Genomic DNA, 17,171 nt, shown 5'->3' with positions numbered 1-17,171 from the left:
TGGTACGATTTCTGATGTAACTCTTCTTTAACCACAGCAGTCTTTATATCAGCATGAATTCTTTGTAATGTAGAAGAAAATGAGGTCGTGAGAAGTTAATATCACTAAGCTTTTTGCATTTCTTAATCACAATTAGTCATTTAGAATTTGGATACTAATCTTTCTCTTTTTTTTTTTTTTCCAGGATTTTGAACTTTACTAGTAATGCTGAGGGTGAGATGTAACAAAAATCATAGGGGATTTGGTTTAGAAGTTTGAAAGTAGCTGTAAAATGAGCCTGGATAGTACTATGATAGTTTTTAAACAATTGAAAATTGTTTTTAAAATTCAGGTGACAAAAAAAAAACAAACCAAAAAAACCCATCAAAAACCAACCAGGCACCACAATGCATGATTCTCTGGGAACAGCAATTGTTGACAAAATCTGATAATGAGTGATGAGACCCTGAAGTAAGTCTATAAAAGTATGAAAAAAAAAAGGAAGATTAATATTCAGAACAGAATACTGATTAGAAAGCCTCCACAAAAAAGATAACAGGGCTATTTTTAAAGCTGCATTTTACTTCTCAAGACACAGGGAGATGATTTAAGGAGGCTTTCATGCTGATTACTTTAGATAAAAACACAGCCTGTTCAAAGTTCACCAAACACGCTGGGTAGCCAAGTTAATGCAGTGTGTTCCAGCATATTGCGTGTCCACGGATATTCTGGAATATACTGTAGGTACAGCTGGGAAATCTCAGAGATACCCCTTTCCAGAATTCAGCTATTGGGTTATAAAAATATTTTCACATTTCCTGCAGATGGCTGGATTCTTTTCTTCACTCATAATTTTAATTCAGAATTCATTACGGACAGCTGCTGGCTCTGATAGAACTTAATTGCTCTTTTACTAGACTCAGCTGCAAGCAGTCAGATTTCCTTTTCCTTTGTAGAGTATATTATATATAAACATGGGAGGGAAGAAAAATAACCAATTAACTAAATACATATGGATAAAATGACTCACTAAGAGTGCTGATCAAATAATGTATCAAACTACAGCTTAGGTCAAAGGAAATTACAGTCCTTGTAGGACATGATAATATATATCTGGAAATAATTATCAGCACCAACATATTTGCAATTTGAGATAACTCATGGAAAAGGCATTGCATCTGTTAAAAAAACCCCAACAAAACACAAAAAGAACACCAAAAAACCTTACAGAAAATTATTACATTTTAAGAAGAGGCAGGTTATTCCACTGAGTGAAAAGTCATCGGTCTCCAGGAGACCAGTTTTCTGCTCAACTGAAAACATTTGTTGGCTGAACCCAAGTCAAGCCTCAGTACTTCCACTGGACAAGAAAACATGATGTAATTCTGGAGATATTTTTGTTGCCTTACCTTTATTAAAAAAAATAAATAAAAAGATAGGGGAATATTTCCTCTTATCGAGACTACAGAAAAGAGTATGGCACAAACGAGGGAGCAGAAACAGTCAGTAAATAGACTAGGGATGTAAAAATTCCCCTGCCACATCCCTCCATGAGACAAGTACTGAAGCAGGTTAGGATAGTTTGCTGCTCTAGTTTCCTATAACGGCTGAGCAAAAGGCAAAGATGCAGAAATATAAAGCATGAGTTAAAAATATCCTTTTTCTCCCTTCATCCAAAGATATTTAATGAAATGAAGGGACATGTGTTTAAAATAATAATAAATAGATTTCTTTTAACACCATGTGTGAAACTACTTGTCAGAGAAAATACTTAGACAAGGAAAAAACTTAAGGATAAGACTGGTTGATTTTGTTCTTTAAAATATGTGTACAATCATGAATATGAACAATAAAGTATGCAATGGTTTCAACTAAAGAATATCACAGGAAAATAATAGAAATCTTCATTAAGTAAAGCAGAACTAGGCACTAACTTCTTGCTGCTCCCAAGGAAACTGTACTGAAATACTGTTGACATTGGAATTTTATACTTCCCCTAAAAAGTCCTGACATTTGCCATTGACAGAGACAGGATACTGGCCTAGATAGAGCACTGGTCCTATATAGTAATAGAAATCACTATGTGATTTCTGTCTTCTACCAGAAACAAAATCTTGCCCTGTGTATTCATAGCAGCTTTTTAGGATTTCAGTAGATAATCCAGCCCTGAGTCACAGCAGTGGGGGTATAATCCCCTGAAACACGGACTAAGTGCCAGCCAAAGATGGCTTTACATACATAGCACAGATTTAATCAAAAAGACCACAAATAGGCATTTTCCATTCTTTGAACCTGCATGAAGAAATACTGCTATTATTTGTTTTTGATATGTTTTTAACTTCAGCGACGGTTCCAGTAATATTTACTGAGTTTTCACGCTTGTAAACAACTGAAGCACATGCTGTACATGTTGCAGCTTCAGTTCACATTTTATAAAAGCCTAGTTTGCTGTGCAGAACTTACTTCTAACTTAAGGCAAAATTTGAATGTGGATCAGCATCACTTTGCTAGTGTTTGACACCTCAAGGAGGATTTCTAGACAATGTAGCATAGTATTTTCCTACTCAAAAAAAAATACCAAGGTAGCTTAGACAATCTTTATGGACCTTGCATGCTGTCACATAAAATGCCGTATGGTAATTTTTGTCATGTTCATAATTCCAGGTTTTCAAATGTGATCACCTAAACTTAAGGAAACAAAAAGTCTCCCAGCCACTAACTCTGACTACACGGTTAGAGTAACTGAGACTACCAATACAAATAGAGTACAATCAAAACCACAGACATTCACTCTTTGCTATACTTTTATATTAAGAGGAACTAAACATCCTAAGCAGGGTCACCAACAATGTATCATTTTAATAGGACAATCTAACAAAAGCCTTATTCATCTCCCTTTGCTTTTATTTGCGAATAAAGTATTTGAGAAAAAAAATTGTCTTAGTAAGATATACAGTGACCTACAGCTAACAGCTGGAGAGGAAATAAGATGTTTTTTTAATATGGATTATATGCAGCACAGACTAATGCATCAATATATAGTAGCACCCAATCGCTGGCAGGTAAAGACATGGGAAAACCAGAAAAAGTTTAGAATATTTGTGATATTAAAATGCTTGTCATACAAAAATGCCTTTATTGTCTTTTCCTCTCCAGAGCTTTAGCTGTCCAAGGAAGTTAGGAAAGACTCTTGAGGTGTTCTTAGGGTGGGAAAAGGGAAGGGATGAGGAAACTTTTAGTATTTTTCAATCTCCTTTGAGAGATTTTTGAATATGTACTGGGAGGATTTTTTTCCAACACCGTGAAAAAGGATAGGCACGCATCTGCAATCTTCTCACTGCCAGGATTAGAAAACTACCACTTGTGAGGAATGCGGCAAAAGCAGTAGGGAGGCTTGAAAGATATAGAGGTGAAATAAAACAATCCACTGGAAAATCATTGCCTTATATTTTTATATATACATATGTACATATATATAAATTATATATATATAAATTATATATAATTTATTATTTATTCTGAAACACTAAATGAAGATTAGGTAAGCATCCTAATTTAAGAAATACAAGACAACAATTTGGATTGCTGTTTTTTTGCAAATTTATTTGGTTTTGCTGTGCTAACTGCTTATGTTATAATTCTCAGACATAGATTTACTTAAAACAGTCACATTCTTCCAAACATCCAAGTTTTTCTGTTTGTGATAGCAGCACTAACAGCGCCTGCCAAAACTTCACAAAGTATCTTAAAGATATGCCCCTTGGTGCTGGTATCAAAAACAGAGATTGAAACATATGGGACTGCACTTACATGTTAAGCTTTTATGTAGTGTTACTGAACCAACTACTGAAGTTTCTGTGATGTTTTGAAAACATAGTGTCATAAAGCTCCAAACACCCTCCAGTGCCTATTTTATTGTGATCTGATTAGCACCTGTTTGCCTGCACTAATCCAACTTCAAACAAAAACGTGTGCTTTCCCCAGTATCATTAGACCACACATTACACCCTCACCAACGCAGAATCCTAGGGTTTAAGCCTGCACTTTTTCTTTACAGAAACCCATTTTTCTAGATCAGCTCTGCAAATTAGGGCAAGTCATGCAGAGACAACAGTTAGATTGTGATATTCCTCAGCTTGTATGTAAAGGGACTGAAAGGGCACAGTCTTAAAATATAACAGTCTGTAAATGAAAAAGCAACTACCTGCATCAAGTAGTTTAATGATCACAGAAAATTTTTCAGAGAAGCTATTCCACGTAAGCCAAGTAATTATTTGCATGCACGTTATGAATATTACCTAAAAGCAGGATGTGATTGTTAAATTTCTTTTATGTTATTGTTTGCTTGGTTTCTGGGTTTGGTGTTCTTTTTGTGGTCCAGATTTACCTTTGATCTATCTGCTTTCCTCTACCAAATGTCACACTGAAAATAACGATCCTGCTGATTTTGTGAGAATGTAATTCAAGCAAGGATCATGAAACATGGCAGTTGATAACAAATATGTTTCTAAATTTAACTTTGTCTTGATCTGGGCTTTGTCAGCTATCTATCCTAGTGGATATACACAGAGAAGTATGTGGTTTTTGTTTTGGTTTTTTTTTTCCTGGAGAAGGAGTTCTATGGCATTATACATTTATATTATTACCACTACACCTTTTTCCATCAAAGTATCAGATCTGGCATGAGGTTTAACCTCATTTGACATTAGGTTTAACATGGCCAAATGCCAGGTCCTGCACTTGGGGCACAACAACCCTATGCAGTGCTACAGACTAGGGAAAAAGTGGCTACAAAGCTGCCCGGAGAAGAAGGACCTGGGGGTGTTGGTTGACAGAGACTGAACATGAGCCAGCAGTGTGCCCAGGTGGCCAAGAAGGCCAATGGCATCTTGGCTTGCATCAGAAATGGCGTGACCAGCAGGTCCAGGGAGGTTATTCTCCCTCTGTACTCGGCACTGGTGAGACCGCACCTTGAATACCATGTTCGGTTCTGGGCTCCTCACCACAAGAAGGATGTTGAGGCTCTGGAGCGTGTCCAGAGAAGAGCGACAAAGCTGGTGAAGGGGCTGGAGAACAAGTCTTATGAGGAGCGGCTGAGGGAACTGGGGTTGTTTAGCCTGGAGAAGAGGAGCCTGAGGGGAGACCTTATTGCTCTCCACATCTACTGTAAAGGAGGTAGTAGAGAGGACGGAGCTGGCCTCTTCTCCCAAGTGACAGGTGATAGGACAAGGGGGAACAGCCTCAAGCTCTGCCAAGGGAGGTTCAGGCTCGATATCAGGAAAAGAATTTTCACAGAAAGGGTCATTGTGCAGTGGAACAGGCTGTCCAGGGAGGTGGTTGAGTCACCATCCCTGGAGGTATTTAAAAGACAGGTAGATGAGGTGCTCAGGGACATGGCTTAGTGGGAGATAGGAATGGTTGACTTGATAATCTGAGAGGTCTTTTCCAACCTGGTGATTCAATATTCTATGTTTTCATAAATAATAAAATAAAAAAATCTGCATTTAGATTAGGCTGTGATACTCCCTTTTGGTGCTTCACAATCTTTCCGGCAATATGCTGCTTCGTCCTTAAAATAAAGTAAATTTAATTATATTTTAATCACCTTTTCAGCTAAAAAAATCTGCTAACTTTTCTGCACAACTAAGACCTTTGACTCACAGAATGTACACATGACATTTCTCAACATGCTCTTTTCTTCTATATTACATTCAAATTCAATACTGCAAAGGCAACCAAACTTCTAAGTATCAAAAGTAGATCTGTAAATCATATGCGAAGATGTCTGTTGCATGGACTTTGTTAACAAATAATTACTAATATTATCATAAATTCTGGTCATATAATTTGGTAATTTCATTTGCTTTATCACAAAAAAAAATTGCTAGGAAGACTTACACTTGCATTTCTCGGACATGCATTTATAAGAAAGCGTTTTACAAAGTCTAGTAAATTTGAATGGAAATACTTATATTATACTCACAGTTAATTTCATTAGTTAAGACCACGATTTTACGATTTTTCTTTCTGGTTATGTGAATTGAATACATTCAAATGTTTACAGAGTGGGCTCTTCAGTTGTTACTTGTTTTCACCTCAGACATTTTTCCCACTAAGCACATTGTAAGTTATTAAATAAATTCTTCGTACACTCAACGAGCTTTTCCTAGGAATGGGATATTAAAATAGTTTATCGGCTACCAAGACTTTGATACAAACTGGTCTGGGGCCATACCCATGAACTGGATCTCCAACTACCTTGATTCTCTATAGGATATATAGTTATACCCCAAAGCCACCACACAAACTGGAAAAAAGTCAGAATCTCTTATCATAAAGTGGACTGAAAGACCATTTTGTCATTGTTATAACACATGCGGAGAATGTAGGAAGGAAATGTTTGGGCTAAAACTTTCACTTACAACGCCTACTTATATAGAATAAATACAGGGTTATTTTCCAAGGTTCAGAACACAGATAGCTGGTGCTCTTATTTATTCCCCACCCGGGCAGGATCCTGTGGTTTTTACTGAGTGTTGACCTGAATCAAAAGAGAAAAGGAGCCCAGCTTTTGAAGTAGTAAGAAAACCTGAACTAAATTCACCTCATCAATATTATAGACAAATAGCTTCTTCCTGTACTTAGTTGCCTGCTAGCTTTTAATCTTATTTTTTTATAGGTTAAAATCTTCGTAGAAAAATAATTCACAGCTTCTTCATACCTGATCTTTCTTTTTACCAAACTTATTTTGAAAGGTAAATCACCTTGTATTTATACTCCTATAATACATCATTATAATTTCCTGAGTTCTGCCAGTTTGTTAGTAAGTGGAAGAAACATAAAAGAAAATATCAGTACTGTCTAAGAGGTCCTACACTACCCACTATGAATCCCATGCTCCTGCTGTGGAGTAAACTCAATATTCCTCCAGTGGAATATTTTGGAAAAGCACTGCCAACAATAGGCGAAGGAAACTAGAAATGGTCTTGTAATACATTGCTTTGCTTTACTGGAGACGGTTTGAAATAGATTTAATATCTGAGTGATAACAGTACATGAGCTTTCATGAAAAAAACACTGAACACAAAATGGGAGACAGTGACAGGTAAAGATACAAACAAGGAAAAGACAACTTTTGTCAAAGACTGCAGAAGCAACTAGGGGCCAGCAAAGCAGTAAGTGACAAGAAAGAAATTTGTCAGGAAAAGATAAAATATCTCAGTGGGAAAGGGTGACTACTAGAAGGCAATGAAAAGTGATGCATGACAAAAATTGTCAGGAGAATGCTACCATTAAAGCAATGGTACATCTTTAGAGAAATGATTCTATGATTCTATATAGGAACAGATTTAATATTGAAATGATTCAGCAGTATGGTAAAGACCATGAGTTTGAGAAAGAAGTGGAACTGAAGGGCAGAAATAGAATATAATTAGAGAAGTCCATGGACTAAAGAGCAGCCCAGACACTGGAGAGAAAAAAAATTGGAAAAAAGTGAAATGACTGATCGTGAGGAAAGAGTAGAATGGAGAAATTGGAAAGTGGGCAAGAGAGAAGAGAAGAAAGAAAACTCTGAAAGCAGATTCTAAGAAAAAATAGTTAGCATGCAAAATTTACTTAATTTTTTTTCAATATAAAACAATTTTTTTTCTCAGCTTGAAATGAGACATTTAGGCAAGTCCAGTACTTTAACTGCAAACTAAATCTTAAAGCTTTTCATATTGCTGGATGAAAGACATATCTTTTAGCCTAAAAAAAAAAATGCATTGATGCTCTGTTGTTCTTTCCCTTCTAGTTTTTTTACCAATTTAATAATGTCAAATTAAAAATGATAAGGCAATACAGAATTCAAAACATAATGTTGCTACAACATGCCTGAAACAGACAATCATATTAACATTACTACTGCAAGAAGGACTTTGGTAACGCATTAGCTGGTCTATAAGTTAGGTAGGATACTAAGATTGCTAATTTAATGGATACATTCATAGGCTCTGGGCTGTCCACAGTATTTGCTGCTACATGTCCAGCCACATATAGTTTTTAAACTCAGAGACATAAACTTGGAAATCTGCAGTTAATCTGATTTCATTAGTTCTGCTATTCATAGGCAAATTCTTGGGAGTGAGCTTTAAAACCCTTGCTAAAATAAAAGAATATGTGGAAGACTGCTTTGTAGAGAACAAGTTATATGAAATGCCTAAAATCGTTATGTTTCAAGAAGATATACTTAAGGCAAAGAGCTTCAACAAATTTGCTACTGGGACATGCATACTGTATACAGTCAGTAAATAAATTAATAGAAAATTGTGGGGAAAAAAGTCTCTCAATAGGCATCAAATCATACTACCTAATCTGATTACCATTTTCACCGAAATTTACATGCATAACCAATGACAAAGACAAATTAATGGCCTTGCAGTTCATCAATACCACTAAGTGATAATGTTTTGTATGCCACTTCATCTTTTCCAATGAATTGCTGTATGACTCTCAACAACTAATTTAATTCATATGTTTTTGCATTGAGAGAATTTAGGTAATTATACTAACTTAACCGTCTTGCCAGAGTGGGCGAATTAATTTCTTCTATTAATTTTGGTTTTGATTTAGAACGTAACATCTTCACTGATGAGCACCTTTGGAGGTATATGCTATATGGATGAAGCTGATGAAATTATAGCTGAGGCAATCTATAATTCTATAAATCTATAATTCCAGGTAATAATCAAAATGTTTTAAGATTCAGTAAATACAGTTCCAAAAAGATTTCTCTCCATTCTGGAAATACTCAGCAAACTGCATAAATAGAATTGTATTATTGTTTATATTTATTCCACACTCCTAACCCTTGTGTTTCAATAAACACTGTCTGTCTTCCACATTCTCTGACCCTTTCTTAAGAGTCTGTAGCTTTCAGCATTGAAATCTTACTTACTTTGTTTTCCTGTTGGCTTTTTTCCTGCCCCATTTACAAAAGCTTCTTTTAATCACTTTAAGAATGTTCAAACAATCACCATGGCTGGCTTACCAATACGCAAGAGGCTAGAACTAGACAGGGTGGTATGCTGTAATCTTTGTAATTCATGCTCCTTGGGTTTTGGAAGACAAAAGAAAGACTGGTTTTCAAATATGCTAATCATCTGTAGCTTCAGTGAACAGGGAGTAGTACCTTAGCTTTTACTAATTGAAGGTATCCCCAAATGAAGTTCAGCAAAATGGGTGATACCAGCAATTCCATTTAAAAAGGGCAGCACAGTAAACTATGTAAGCTATAACAGCATAGACCTGGAATGAAACAGACCCATCATAAAGTTTACTTCTATCTGAATTGGCCCATATATTCTGACAATCATAGAATCATAGAGTCACTAGATTGGAAAGGACCCACTGGATCATTGAGTCCAACCATTCCCATCATGTCCCTGAGCACCTCATCCATCTGTCTTTTAAACACCTCCAGGGAAGGTGACTCAACCACCTCCCTGGGCAGCCTGTTCCAGTGCCCAATGACCCTTTCTGTGAAAAATTTTTTCCTAATGTCAAGCCTGAACCTCCCCTGGCAGAGCTTGAGGACAGTCCCCCTTGTCCTGTCCCCTGTCACTTGGGAGAAGAGGCCAGCTCCCTGCTCTCCATGACCTCCTTTCAGGTTGTTATAGAGAGCAATGAGGTCTCCCCTCAGCATCCTCTTCTCCAGGCTAGACAACCCCAGCTCTCTCAGCCGTTCCTCATAAGGCCTGCTCTCCAGCCCCTTCACCAGCTTTGTTGCACTTCTCTGGACTCGCTCCAGAGCCTCAACATCCTTCTTATGGTGAGGGGCCCAGAACCGAACACAGGATTCAAGGAGCTGAATACAGAGGGAGAATAACCTCCCTGGACCTGCTGGTCACACTGTTTCTGATACAAGCCAAGATGCCATTGGCCTTCTTGGCCACCTGGGCACACTGCTGGCTCATATTCAGTTGGCTGTCAAACAACACACCCAGGTCCCTCTCCTCCAGGCAGCTTTCCAGACAGACAGGTTGTTGTGCCCCAAGTACAGGAACCTGCATTTGGCCTTGTTAAACCTCATGCCGTTGGCCTCAGGCCAGTGGTCCAGCCTGTTCAGATCTCTTTGCAGAGACTCCCCACCCTCCAGCAGATCAACATTTCCAACCAGCTTAATGTTGTCCGCAAACTTGCTAAGGGTGCACTCAATGCCTTCATCCAAGTCTTTGATAAAGACATTGAACAGCGCTGGACCCAGCAGGGAGCCCTGGGGACACCACTTGTAACTGGCCTCCAGCTGGAGTTAACTCCATCTACTACCACTCTTATCAGTGTAATTTTAAGGCTTTCTAAAACATTTGCTCTTGTTAAAGATTTCTAGAAAATCCCCATCTCTTCCTCATTTTCCTTACTCCCCAAACTTTAAGAGGAGTTCAAGTTTTTCTCTTGAGAGTTTATTAATTCATACCTTATAATGCCCAAAGAGGTTTGCTACCTTGCAAACAGCATGAAACACTCATTTCCTTGCAACGGAGATCAGACTATTCCCCAGGTACATCCTTTAATGTTCCAGCTCCTCACAGTCCTAAGATGGGGGCTTAACCTTGAATACATATTAAAGTTTCACCTATTTTAAATAAAAGTTCCCATCTATATTTCCTACTTTTAATGTTCTTTACTTTCATACACAACATGTCATAATTTCAGAAGCTGCTTCACTGCTCAAAACACACTTTCTTCAATATTCAAGTGTTAAACTAATACTACCCTCTTTCTTTTTCATGCCGCCTCTGAATACCATAGACACATCTGTATTCTCCCTGCAGGCATTACCCCTGTAGGCCTTTACATATTCTAAAATTAATTCCTCTTGCACAGATGAAAGAGAATAATTCTGGACCATTCAAGCTAGCAGTACACGCTCAGGTTCCCAATTTGCAATGCAACCATCTTTTTCTTTGATGGATTCAGAAGTGTCCTTGAGAGAAGAAAATGTTTTTGTCTGCAACAAAACAGCAGTTATCTTGACATAAGAAGCTTTGAAAGAAATTTGGGGCTTACCTGCAATGTACAACCATTGGTCCAGCATCAGGTGGATTGCAGGTCTTGACGCGTCTCAGGAAAGCTAAGAATGGTGTTGGATGTTCTGGGACACCATGGTCAGGCCAGGCAGTGAACTGGAATTGCCTTACTTCCCTTTTCTCACTTGAACCATTCTATAAAATTAAAAAAAAATCCATGACAAAACTGCCATTTAATGTGATATAAGTACCTTTCAGCGAAACAGCTGCAAAAGCATATGTACAGAGAAATATATTTAAATCACACTGGGGCCAGAGAGAAATGGAACTCAGGCTATGGAGGGAAATGTTTCTTATATTCTAGATTGTGGGATTCAAACAATATAAGAGCTTTAACTATACTGCACAGCAATGCATCACAAGTGCCAGAGTTTTAGTTAGCATTAAATGTTTTTTCATAGCAGGAGCTATGAAAAACTCTATGCTACAAGAAAAATACGTTCTGTCTGTAGAAGATTGCTGCTACAAGGAAAACAGGAAGAAAAATGGAAGGAGGAAAAGGGAAGAAAAAGGGTGAGGAAATATGGGAGAAAAACAGGCAGGGAAGGCCGGAAGCAAGGTAAAGAAGGCGGGCAGGGTGGCAAGAGAGAGAGTGATAAGAGGGAGGGAGGGAGGGAGGGAGGGAGGGAGGGAGGAAGGGAGGGAGGGAGGGAGGAAGGAAGGAAGGAAGGAAGGAAGGAAGGAAGGAAGGAAGGAAGGAAGGAAGGAAGGAAGGAAGGAAGGAAGGAAGGAAGGAAGGAAGGAAGGAAGGAAGGAAGGAAGGAAGGAAGGAAGGAAGGAGGGGAAAGGGAATGGTAAGAGAAAGGAGAAAAGGAAGAGGAGGGGGAAGAGGAAACAGATGAGGAAAGGAAAAGGGAAAGGAGAGAGGAGGGAAGGGGGAGGGGAGGAGAGGAAAGGGGAAAAGGGGAAGGGGGAAAGAGGATAGGAGAAGGGGGAAGAGGGAAGGGAAAAGAAAGGGTGGCGGCGGGGAGGGGATAGGGGAGTGGAGGGGGGGAGAGGAGGGGAGGGGTAGAAGTGGCCTACATTTAAATTTTGAAGTATATATTAATATATATACCTTATAAAGTGCAAATGTACGAACACAGTATGTTGCCAGTTCAACAGTGTCTGAAAGAGTCACTTGGATTAGTCCATAAGTTTCCGTGCCTCTGCTTGGCCAGTATTGATCACACTTCACCTGTGGTGGAAAACGTCATGGATTACTATGTTAAAAACTGACATTTGTTACATATATGAGGGTATATCTCTGTAGGTTTTTTAAGTTAAATGGAGTTCGAATGCTCAACAACTGCTATGGATCCACACAAGAAACTTATTTTGTCACCCACAAGAATTGTTGTTTTGGTAGCAGCTCATACAATATCTTCTTCCATAATGGGTAAATTCAGTGGGGCAGATGATTAAGAAATACAAATAAGTAGAGATAAAACAAAATAAAAATACAGTTTATACTAGCTAAAAATATGAGCTATATCTTCAGTACCCCATCCTTCACAGTCTAGAATTGAATAGCAGTACAAATCCAATAAAGTTTGACAGAAAATTTTTGGAATGTTTGCAATGTTTCACCTATTTCACATGAATCCTTAGGCATATGAACTGTTACTTGGATATTAATATTTAGTATATAGAGAGACATATTAGTAAAAACCTGAATTTTTTGAAAAATTTTAGTACACAGATAAATGAAACAACATCAACAACTATTATGTGCACCATGAGAAAATACAATTTCCTTTGCAGACAATGTTACAAAGCACATAACGAAATTGTGTTCACAGTCATTAAAAAACATGATTTAATAGAGCTCATCTATCAAATTTTTAAAGACATGGGATATTTCATTTAGAGAAATCTCTGTTTCAAACTACCACAGCTTAAAATATCGATAAGCTGAAATACTGCTGTATAAGATGACACATAAAAGTGTTTATGATCACTGCTGAGACTCAATAATATGTTTCAGCTAAAAATAGCATTTACAATGAAAGCTACTATGAAAAAATATATGCTGACCCCCCAAAACAATCAGAGAACATGGTACAAAGTAGTATGAGGGTTAAATAATTGAAAATGTTTTGCTTTTAGTGACTGATAGGTGAACCTAAGACAGTCAGTCTCTTTTCTGCTTACAAGGATACATTCTTATCAGTTAGCCTTGCATATGGTACAGAAAAGAAGTGTATTCTGAGTCCAGTAATAACGCATTGCATTTGTTTAGTAAATGTCTGCACTAAGCACTTTAAAGAAGACTCATACCAAATTCAGTGAGAACAGAGCAAACTGTAAGAAACAGAAGCAGAATATTGCACAGTATTTCTGATAAAAATGTGAATTATCACGCCAATCAAAGAGAAAAATTGATGATTTGCCTAAAAAGGAAAATTACGAAACGCATGTTTGAAACTCATGTTCTTCAGGTTTCTCCATCTGCCCAGCACTGACTGAAAAAGGCTTGATACACTTTTAAACTCCCCCATCCTGTGTAGCTTTTTCTTGCAGGTCATTTTATTTTGGGGCTCACAGGTCACAGATCACCAGCAGTTCACAAATTACAATCTGTGAACAAGTAATCTAGATAAAAAGGACAAAAAGTTCTAGCCACTGAAGCAAGTGATGAATATTCATTAGAAGGGAAAAAAAGCCTGAAACAATTTTTATACAGGAGTTGATAGCTTAACTTATAGATAAGGAATTGGAACAAAGCAATGAAAAATGTTTATCAATACTACAAACCTAAAAGTGGTATTAATACTGTACTAAATTATTTATTTAAAGGAATAAAATACTTGCTTGTTTCATTTACTGGAACACTGAAACAGTGAGTATTGTAGGTACTTCATGAATATTGGTGATTTATTTGCAAGATTCCTAGTACTAAAATAAGCCACTCTGGTTTTCTGCAAATTAGACAAAGAGGTATATTTTCAACTGAATTATTCCGGTAAATCCAGTATCACTTTACCAGTTATGTAGACACAGTGTAACTTTTGTCTGTATTGGTTAGTTGTATTTTAGACAAACAAGTTGTGGTTTATTACTTATTATTTCCCATAGAATCATAACTTTTTTCATGAAACAATGTTGATATGTAATAGCTGCAGTTTCTAATCTTAGAAGGTTTATTATAAACCTCTGGCTACATTGTTTTGGGGTTCAATGATTTTTTTTATATTAATAAAAAATGTACTTTATGTACTTTTAATAAAATGACTACAGGAAATGGATGCCACGCTATTTCCTTCCATGCGTAAATATGTAGATCTCCTCTTTACCCTGCAGTTTCCACAGATAACTTGTATCCTTGTAGAAGCAGTGACACATTCCAGAAAGCTTCCAGAAAAATTAATCAGCTTTCTTACTAGAAAGACTTTATTAAACTAGTTTCTGGGTGTAATAAAGAGAAATAAATGTTCAACACAGAATGGAATGGAAATTCAGAACATAGCAGTTTACCTGTATCTTTGTAAAGAACAGAAAATACTTGTTTCATTTTTGTTTTATGTAATAATCTGATGTTAAGCATATACTCAGATTTAGAAGCCTGTAGAAAATTGGTCCTTTTCAATTAGCCAGGAGAAAATAAATATGCCTGCTCTCTTAGAAACAGATTCTAACATTTTTTTTTCCTTCTGTGTACTAGTTTACCTAACATAAGCTCCAATAATTTTACAATTTTTCTAAAATACTTTATGTGAAACCTGATGCAGAGGACTACCATTGGAAGCAGATGCTAACCATTTAAATACACATTTAATACTGTTTGAAATAACTGTTGAAATAAAAAAAAATATAATTTGTAGACCAGTATATATATTGTTTGAAAGTGAAAATTGATGAAAGTTCAAATTTATAGAAAGAAAACCTGATTTTGCATTGATCTCCATTTGACCTTTTGAGAGAGAACATAAAATGTAAGTTGATAGAACTACATATTTTATTCCTTTTGCCTCTTGATTTTTCTCATAGAAAGAGGTCTTCTTCAAAGATGTGACCTTACTTGCCTCCTATACTCTTTTGCTCTCTGATCGTAAATGTTACATTCCCAATACTCCTAACAAATTAGAGTCCAGTTTATCTTTGTGAGAGATCAGAATAATGTTTTCTGTTGGACTTCAACAGTAGCAGAAAATCAAATAATATAAGCCAATTGTCAAGACACTATTTTCTGAGACAGAGTTCTGTTAGCCTACTTTAAGATTCCAGCCTTCAGAATGTAAAGTAAGTTTATTTTTCAAAGATTACATATCAGCATTTCTTCAGGAATTAATCAAACCCTTTGAGTCATCCAAAATGTAAAACTAATTGTTAACAGTTGATTTTGAGATAATTTGCCAAATGATTTTTTTGCTTTAGCAATTTGGTCCATGTTTAATTTCCCTGTAGTAAGGAAAATGTCTTCCTCATTTTTGTACCTTGTTTGGAATGAAACTGTAATGTGGTAAGGTACGGCGATGACAATATGCACCATCCTTTAGAAATACAAATATAGGATTTATTTATTTTTGGAATTAGCTCATAATATACCTTAGGTGAATTCTATAGTCCTCAGCTTTCTCTGATCCACCCAGCTCCTAGTTCTAAGGATTGATCTTTTCCTCTGTAGACTATATTCATTTGCACCCAGTGAGAAATTTTCTGTGCCACGAACTGTACATGGTTACAGAAAACAGCTTTCATCAGTAATTGTCTGATGTTCTCTTGCCTGTCACTAAAGATGGCAAGATGAACAGAACAGGCACATGAACACAAAAGAACTCACTAGTGATTTCAAAGACTGTTTTATTTAAGAAATTAAATTACAAGTAATGACAAGCATAACTTTTACTACTATGTTCACTATCTCATGATCATAGGTTGCACTCTGCCAAAATGACTACATCTACTACAGCAGCTCTCAAAAGACTCCTAAATATATTACGAATTCTTTCAAGTACCATAGTATTAGACATAGCTGGAAGATGCAACTAATGATAGGCACATTCTCTAAACCTGCCCCTCAAACTCTTCTCTACATTTTTTCCACTTAGACCAGGCAAACCCTTGCTCTTCCTTGAAGTACAAGCATTCAATAAAAGCAAGGCCGCAAGAATATGTAAATGCTTTCTTTTCCAATGAGAAATCAGAATCTTCAGACCATTTCAGACTGGAGAGGTTTAAGTAGCTACAGAGTTCCTTCACGCTTAAAACTAGTCACAGACACTAGAGAATGTACTGCTATGCATCAACAGAGCTGAAAGAAGCATATTTCCATATGTACATGAATACAAAGATTCTGAAATTTAAGGGTAGAGAAATAATTTTCCAGTATAAAGTTCCATCATTCAGGCTGAGAAGACCCTTCATGTGATTCTTAACAGATGAGGCAGTTGTTACAGGCCTTCTGAGATTTTAAGGACAAAATGTAAATTAGGGAAGACAAAGCAAACTAGTTCTGGGCAGAATCATACAGTACATTCCTTGGTGTAAGTATGGTATATGAATTATGATGAATCTGCTTATTACTAACAGCAGTTTGTAACAAACTTCTTGCTTTGATTTTCTTAATAATAATAGTCTTTTGCAGAAAAAACTTTCTAGCAATATTTTCAAATGGTCTACAGTGAAGTTGAATGATAATACTAACCACAAAATAGGAAAGTGATGCAAACTGCCTCAGACCTTATCAGGCTAGCTTAGTGCCTCAGACATTCCAGTTATGTTCTGCCTCCAAGCAGTTTTCACTCTGAAGCCATTTTCCTTTTCCCAACAATGCCTTGCCACCAAACGATTATGTTGATTGGAAGCTAAAGATCATAGGTACTGACACTATTGCACGAGATTGCAATGCAAAGGTTAAAAAAAAAAATAAATTCAGAATATGGAAACATGTTTTAGGCCTTATTTAAACAAGATTTGGTAAGGTTTCATTCACTAACTTTGGTCTAACTCTAAATGACAGATTAAATAGATTAACTATTCAGAAACAAGGCTGGAATTAACACAGTTTCAAGTTTTAGATTTTGCTTTCAGAAAGGCACTGAATTTAATGGGATCCTAAATTCTGAAAGAACTGAGTACTCAGTCTCAGGTAGACAGATCCTTTTAAGTCCCACCAAACGTATTCCCAAAACAACTAATCAC

The 17,171-nt window shown here is 36.7% G+C and overlaps 1 protein-coding gene across 30 annotated transcripts in view; it reads right to left on the bottom strand.

Moving 5' to 3' along the window:
• PTPRD (protein tyrosine phosphatase receptor type D) overlaps nucleotides 1–17,171 on the bottom strand; it is a 477,045-nt gene that overhangs the window by 25,227 nt on the left and 434,647 nt on the right. For all 30 annotated transcript variants that reach the window (XM_069880847.1, XM_069880848.1, XM_069880854.1 and 27 more), the window contains 2 exons: nucleotides 12,106–12,225; nucleotides 11,029–11,183 (listed from right to left, as the gene is read on the bottom strand). In XM_069880847.1, the coding sequence (XP_069736948.1) occupies nucleotides 11,029–11,183; nucleotides 12,106–12,225 (275 nt within the window). The remainder of the gene's footprint in view (nucleotides 1–11,028; nucleotides 11,184–12,105; nucleotides 12,226–17,171) is intronic.

Source organism: Phaenicophaeus curvirostris, chromosome Z (genome assembly GCF_032191515.1).
Source record: "Phaenicophaeus curvirostris isolate KB17595 chromosome Z, BPBGC_Pcur_1.0, whole genome shotgun sequence".
Taxonomy (NCBI): Eukaryota; Metazoa; Chordata; class Aves; order Cuculiformes; family Cuculidae; genus Phaenicophaeus; species Phaenicophaeus curvirostris.
Note: the sequence above shows the minus strand (reverse complement) of the source record. Positions and strands in the feature narration are given on the sequence as shown.